This window comes from Hibiscus syriacus, unplaced genomic scaffold (assembly GCF_006381635.1).
Source record: "Hibiscus syriacus cultivar Baekdansim isolate YM2019G1 unplaced genomic scaffold, ASM638163v2 tig00112731_pilon, whole genome shotgun sequence".
NCBI classification, from domain to species: domain Eukaryota; kingdom Viridiplantae; phylum Streptophyta; class Magnoliopsida; order Malvales; family Malvaceae; genus Hibiscus; species Hibiscus syriacus.
The window spans coordinates 38,582-46,312 of record NW_024063390.1 but is presented as its reverse complement, the minus strand read 5'-3'; the positions used below and the strand labels follow the sequence as shown (position 1 = coordinate 46,312).

The window sequence follows — 7,731 nt, the reverse complement described above, 5'->3', positions numbered from 1 at the left end:
TGTGCAGGAGAAGCCGATTTGCAATGTTGAAGGAAGAACAGAATTTTGTGAGATGAATGGAGACATAAGGATCCATGGAAAGTCCTCTACAGTTTTCATGTCTGCTTCATCCACGGAAAACAGTTCGTGGATTATCAGTCCATATGCTCGAAAAGATGATGAAGAGGCTATGAATCATGTGACGAAATGGTCGATAAAATCCCGGGTAATGGATGACTACGGGTTACCTCGATGCGATCGGAAACACGAAGTTCCGGCCATCGTTTTCTCCCTCGGGGGATACGCAGGGAACAATTTCCATGATTACACTGATATAGTTATTCCTCTCTGTATCTAACTTCTCGACAGTTTGATGGAGAAGTAAAGTTTCTTATTACCAACAAAAATCCATGGTGGATCAACAAGTTCAAAACTATTCTACAAAAGCTTTCGAGATACGAGCCGATCGACATCGATAAAGAAGAACAAGTTCATTGTTTTACGAGCACGATCGTCGGCCTGAAACGAGACCCGAAAGAGTTGAGGATCGATCCTTCAAAATCACATCATTCAATGACAGACTTCAGGCAGTTTCTTAGAAGTGCTTACTCCTTGAAAAAGAGCACTGCTATAAAAATTACCAACAACGGTCACAAAAGAAAACCTCGGCTTCTCATTCTTTCGAGAAAACGAACACGTGCATTTATGAATACGAACGATATCGTTAGGATGGCGAGGAGTTTAGGCTACAAAGTAGTCGTTGCGGAGGCCGACTCGAATGTAGCGAGAGTAGCGGCGACTGTGAATGCTTGCGACGTAATGATGGGAGTCCATGGAGCTGGCTTAACCAACATGGTTTTCCTTCCGGACAATGCAATTTTGATCCAAGTTCTTCCCATAGGAGGGTTCGAATGGCTTGCTCGAACCGACTTCGGAGAGCCATCCAAGGGCATGAACCTAAGGTACTTGGAACACAAGATCAAAACAAAAGAGAGTACTTTGATCCAACAATATCCATCATGAGGTTATAAGCAATCCATCTGCCATTGCAAAACAGGGCTGGAATGCATTCAAGTCAGTGTATCTGCAGCAACAAAATGTGACCCTCGATATCCATAGATTTAGACCAACTTTGTTAAGAGCTCTTGAGCTCTTACATCAGTAAATATTATACATTCATTCATAATCTTCATCCACTTATATATAATTTTCCGATTTATAGTCGCCGGTGGGGGCGGATCGATTTAGATTAAAGAATTGTAGAATTATTCATTTTTACGGTATTTGTTTTATTTCAGTAAAACAAAAGTAATATCATTATCTGATCGGGTCCGTTAGGTTGCATCGTGAATACATGGATTAAAATCACCCTTTTTCTAGCATTTAGGGTCTTATATTTTATCTAACTTTTACGAAATTGTCATTAAATATATCAGAATTTTATAAGTATTATAAAGTTGCAATCACCATTTTGTAATTTTTGCTTATACCTACACATAATGTTGAGTTTTGCAGCAGTTCACACTATACAATGACTTCAACATGCTTGGTTTATCAGTCATACTGCAATTATATAAAAGCCATTGAATGTCCTTTTCTCAGTACAAATTGCAAGGTAAAGACAGTTTAGGAAAGATTAAAAAACCCTCTTAGATTAATTACATCTTAAGATGTATCCTCTAGGCGATTTGGCGTTGACCTTTTGGTCTTTCGTCTGTATCGAACCGCATTGATCTGTATATCAGTCTACAAATACATCATGCATGATTTGTTTCATCCTCTATAACTCCACTTTCAGGATCTTTAAGAAGATGCTTTTTCAATGTGTCTTCACCCTCGGCTACATTTTCTCCTTTGTTTTACCCCATAGTACCAGATAAAGGCCTACCATAATCAGAACTGCACCAATTACACTACAAGAACCAAAAAGAGATGGTAAGTGCAAAATATGCCATGATCAATGTATAGAAACTAGGTAGTTCCCTTTTTCATACCGTCCGGAGTATAATTTGTCGCCGAGAATTACAAATGCCATGAACGCAACTAAAAGTGTCTGTAAAGGCTGGAAGACGGCTACAAAAACAGGGCCGCCTTTGTGAATACACCATGTTTGTAGCGAAAACACAATACCAGATGCCACAACTCCCTGAGAAAAGCAAAGAGTTTACATGATGAAACATCATGCGAAACAGAATAGATCGTAACATCGTTTCGATATGCTACACTGGAACAAAAGTTTCTTACAGCATATAGAATGGTGAAAAGCTCTTCCATCGATTGGATTTTCAAGTTATTGAAATCTGTTTCCACAAATGCTGCTATGACCAGGAACTGGATGAGCCCGAAGAAGCATGTAAATGAGGTGAGTGTGAGTTTAGCTGGATACTTCTTCAATACAGGAGCCTGCAAAATTTCAAATGATTATATATTATACTATCTATATAGGTATGTACGTATATGTCAATGGTTCGGATAACTAGGGGACTAACCTGGAAAACCAACCAGCCAGCCCATGATAAGCAGTGGCCAACGAGGTAAATGCATCCCCAAGTCCAGTTCTGCATGTTTGATTGGTGCAATAGAAGGGGGCCTTTGTAGAGAGTAATTATAGTGGCACCCCCTATACTTACAATGGTTCCCAACACCTTTGCCTGTCCATGTCTTCTTGCAATATCAATTTGCTCGAGTCTGCACACGAATATGTAAATAAATAAACAAATCCATCCTCTTTTTTCTGTAAGCATTGTCATTGTTTCATGAAACTGGTTTACCTTAGAGCAGCAGCTGCAACAAAAGTAATTGCAGGAACGGAGTTTTGCATTGCCGAAGCGAACGTAGGGGATGCATAATATAATCCCAGAAGGTAAAATCCCTGGTTTGCAGTGATTCTGAGTAGCATACAGAATATAAAATAAGCTCATAAAACACGAGGGAAAAGGGTTTATTTCAACTGTTTCTAGCTAAATGATTCATCTCTTACCCCAGTAATGCCAGGAGGAAGAACTGAACCAGCAAAGGAAAAGTAAGGGGTGGTCTTTCCTTCCTGAGGAACATTAAATACTATAAATTCAAAACATATTCCAATAATCAAAAGACATTATTATCTGGTTTTGAAATGAATAAAGGGCTCACTTTTCCAAGAAATAAGCAAAGGACTCAACAAAAGCAAAGCAATGATGTTCCTGTAAACTGGGTAAACTACTTTGCTGACACCAATGTTAAGTGCAACCCTGGAAACAATGTGGAATCCTGCAAAGCAAAAATGCAGTGTAACCAGTGCTAGAACAAGCTTCATTTTCTCAGAAACAATTCTCTCTTGTGCCATTGTTTACTTAGTTGAGGTATTATCACAAAAAAAAGGTGCTCATACTATATAAACAAGCATGGGAAGAACCTTTTTTGAGCAGCAAGCCGCCTCTAAAGGCACATGCAACATGTAATTTTTATGGACTATTCATGGCAGTGGGGGCCTTGTCAGTTGCATGTAGTCCTTTAATCATCTGGTCTACTTTTTTTTTCCTTCTATATTGGCTTGTAAATGATTTGGATTTTGTTGGGGAGACAAAGGGGAGATTTAGCATGTTGGACAGGTATGAAGAAGATGCCAACTTGGATTTATTTCACATTCATTTCATGACCTCATCACCCAGGGTGAAGTCCAATGGTCAAAATTAAATTATAAAATTTTTAAGAGCTCAAATATAAATTTATCAGTTTTTTAGTTTATAATTATATGATTTAGGGGTGTATGAAGTGGAACTTTTACATTTAATCAAATTTTTATATTTTGAAATTTCATCAATTTACCCATTGATGGTTAAATCTAACATTTGTTCAAATCAGTTAGTGTCACATATCATATCACAGTATGTCTTAACTGATTTTTTTTTCAAAACTTTGAGGGTTTCATACTCCCACAAGCTTAACTATATAGTTTTTTTCTAAGAATACTACAATGAAATTCTATATTTTTTAGGGGTAGAATATAATCTTACTTCAACCTTAAAACTTTCAAGGGATTAAAATTGAAATATTACCATTTAGGGGGAGGGCATGGGTTGTCTGATGCAGGGGGATCCGAGACAGATGATGGTGAGCTGTCAGATTGCACCTTGATGGCGCTGAGATACCATGAGTTGGCAGATCAGCGCAAAGGCGGGAGTTGATTGTGATATGTTCCTCATTGGGGCCGTTTTGAGTGCGTTTCAGTCTTTTGGCCATAATTTTAGCTACGGGTATCGAAATCGCGCATAAAACCCCAATTCGGAAAGCCCCTTTCGACATGCACGCTGTCCACATCCAGCATGGCTCCATATGGCCTTTTTTCGACCTAAAATTCTGCCGTTTCCCCTTTCGAATCACTATTTTTTTTTTTTTTACTATTTATGGTAATATTTTGCTTATCAATTAGGAAGTCATTTTAAATCCGATTTGGGCCAATTTTTTGCAGATTGCTTAATTTATTTCGAATTTCAATTTAGAGTGATTTACGAGTTTGCTATTTTTGGCAAAATTCGGATAAAGACGATTTTTGGCTATAATAATCCGGCTTGTGGACTGATTTTCGCATTGTTTGATTTTATAATATTCCGTTAAACCCTAGAGACTTTTTTTTCTCTGACTTTGGGCGAATTTTCTCTTGTGAATCATCTGTTGGAACTAGCCTATAAGATAATCGCTATCTTGTCCCCCTTCTAATTTCACCCACCATATGTTTGGTATAACTCCAATCTCAATAATGTGCAATATATATAAACTATAAATTGAGATTCTACAAAAAGAAAATGTTTGTCTCATCTCAATTATTGATTGAATTGGTTATGTTTATTTGATTGCCAGATTGAAGAACTCAAAAAGAAGTTTATTTTTTATTATTACTAATTTGAGATAAATACAAAATAGTATTTGTTCAAAGATAACTTTAAACTATTTAATATTGAACACTACTACCTCGCATTCCTGGTACTCGAAAAGAAATATAACATCTTTATAATATATCCGACGATCCTAAAGCATTAAATGATTTAAATAATTTTAGATTATATTATTTTTTTCAATATGATCAAACAAGTTGCCTTGAATCGGGACAATATCAAACACGAAACTTTTCGCGTTGTAGAAGATAAAAGAAGAAAATTTAAATTAGGAGGGGGAAATCTAAAATGAGATTCATGAACCTGGTTTTGTTAGTTATGTAAATGACTGTCAGTGGGAATATTCGTGGTCTGTCTGGACACCCTAATCGGGAAATATCATAAACTAAGTGATTGATGAAATTAATTACTTCATCTCTTTGGATATAATATATTATTATATTATATGTAATCATTTGTGGAACGTGGTGTTGTTCATCATTAGCCTTTGATAGACATGGTGATGTCTTCAAGGGGGTTGAATTTTGAGCCATATAATTATACATAGATTGACCGATCGTGTCAAGTTTTAACAACGTAGGTGAAATATCCAAGTTCGTGTCTGCAGCGACGGATCGAGAGGCTGGTAGAACAGTTATTTTTAAAAAAATTAAATTCTTCGATTGCCCGAACAGTTTGTGGTCAAAGTAGTCGACCCAAAAGTATTCGGATTACGCCCTTAATGGTCGTGGAGATAGTCCTGAAAAGTTTGGGGTCAGATTTTGAGCCATGAGATTGGTCCATGGTATTAAATTGTCGTTAATTACAGTTACGATATTTGTTACAAATATAGTTATATGCAACTAAGGCATAATGATTGTTTTGGATATGATTTATTTCTTAAAAAATATAATATTTCTAAACTACGAGTATATTATTATATTTTGATAATCTTAAAAACCATTAGTGAAATAAGAAAGAATTACACAATGAGAAGAAGAAGAGATATGAGAATAAGAAAATTGTATTATTATCTCAATTTGAGATATGTGCAATGTTTTCTCTAAACTCCATATTTATAGGCATAATGAGTAGATATCATATAAAACTCTAAATCTAAAGGATTTTAAAGTCCTAATAATAAAGTATATCAAAATCATATCTTATTGATAAAGATAGACATAACAATGATACGATTATTATATTATTATTTTAATAGGGTTATGATCCACTTATACAATGTAAAAGACTTTTACTTTTACACCAATTGAAGATAAGAGTGCAAATAGACGATTGAGATTATTTTTTTTATTTTTGATAAAATATTTTCCATGCATTATTAATATAATAATTCAATTTATTTTTAAAAAGGATGAAGATATGTTGTGTTAATTGTTGGGTAATATAATGTTTATGATACTTCATTATAATTTTTATCTACAACATGATAAATTTTTATCTACATCGGTGTATTTTGACAATCGTTGAAGTTTATAGGTCTTACTAAATTAGATATAATTGGACTTCAATTATTGTAAGAGTAATACTCTTTAATTTTATAATTAATATTATTTTAAGTGTATATAACTGTATAATTATAATTTATATTATCAAAATATAATAGGATATAAAGAATTATAATGTAATTACACTATGCCAATAGAAAATATCTAAAGTGTAATTACATTCACGAAAAATTACTTGAATAATAATAATGTTTTCATACAACTATGACGTTACCTGTGTTTTCAACTTCTTAGTTGTGGTGACTGGTGACTTGGGAAGTAGGGTTAAGCATAGACAATAAACAAAAGAGATATTGCATGATGTGAAACTAGACTCATGTCCACATACATACATACATATATAATTAGAAGCAAAAATATACAAGGTTGATCAACTAAGTATGTTGCAGCAGCAACCAAGCTCAATTCACAGTTAAGATTTTGATTTCGAATCTTGTCTGGATCTTTCTATTGTTCGTGGGTGTATATCTCCAATGAACCTGCAAAAGGAAGATTAGACTGTATAAATCTTAAGTTTTGACCTATAATCTTGGGCGAGTGTACATGATAAAGGAAGAGAGATTTATAAAGCAGTAAATGCTTCATTTTCCATGCTTAATTTCGAGGGACCCCATGGGTTGATAAAAGGTTCATTGTACGGAGCCGAATTATCAATATGTCGGCTATCTATGCTGTACATCTGTGTCCTATCAAATCATCAATCGTTGTGTTCATGGGTAACTTAGAATTTTCCACAAAGCAAGTGGTACCTCAGGGCGAGGGAATCACTCTTAACGTGATAGGAAGCGGTGACGGATTGATGAACGTTGCTATTGTTGAGGAATCAAACCCTAGAAAAGCTCTAGACTCGATGAAGAATAATAAGAGATGAATGAGGAAGGTGGCGGCAATAGCTAGGGTTCTTTGGGGTTTATTTAAGTACTGGAAACAAGGTAAGAAACAAGATTAGAACAAGATAAACAAAATATAAAGAAATTGAAAATAAAATATGATAACCAATAAATCAAAAGATCTCCCTTATGAAAGTGAACGGTAAAGATGATGATGGTGATGATGGATTTGTGGAAAATAGATGGATAAGTGTCCTATCGAGCCCTCCTAGTCGCAATGAGAAGGTAAACACGATAATACGGCTCTAACCAACCCTCCTAGTCGCAATGAAAAGGCAAATTGGAGTGTGAAGATTAATCTCCCTCACAAGAACTTGAAAGAACTCCAGGAGAAGAACCTTCGAAGGCACAAGGCAATCAGCACTTGCAAAAACGAACTCTCGTTGTATTATTAATCAAAGAAATCTTGAATTACAAAGTTTAATGAAGTCTCCTTTATATAGGGGTTGAGTTCTAAAGGTCTTAAATAACTAATGAATAAAA

The 7,731-nt window shown here is 35.1% G+C and overlaps 2 protein-coding genes across 2 annotated transcripts; one reads left to right on the top strand and one right to left on the bottom strand.

The window, feature by feature from the left end:
- Positions 1–4: 4 nt before the first annotated feature.
- LOC120182676 (alpha-1,3-arabinosyltransferase XAT3-like) lies at positions 5–1,144 on the top strand (the record flags this gene model as incomplete). Its single annotated transcript, XM_039187576.1, is given in 3 exon segments — positions 5–325; positions 328–995; positions 997–1,144. Coding segments are annotated over 3 exon segments (1,137 nt in total), but the record flags the coding sequence as incomplete, so codon positions are not given.
- A 592-nt stretch (positions 1,145–1,736) lies between these two features.
- On the bottom strand, positions 1,737–3,575 carry LOC120182674 (WAT1-related protein At3g18200-like). Its single transcript, XM_039187575.1, is given in 9 exon segments — positions 1,737–1,828; positions 1,831–1,892; positions 1,974–2,125; positions 2,224–2,382; positions 2,469–2,667; positions 2,751–2,867; positions 2,960–3,022; positions 3,112–3,130; positions 3,133–3,575. Coding segments are annotated over 9 exon segments (1,035 nt in total). The 5' UTR covers positions 3,305–3,575.
- Positions 3,576–7,731: the final 4,156 nt, after the last annotated feature.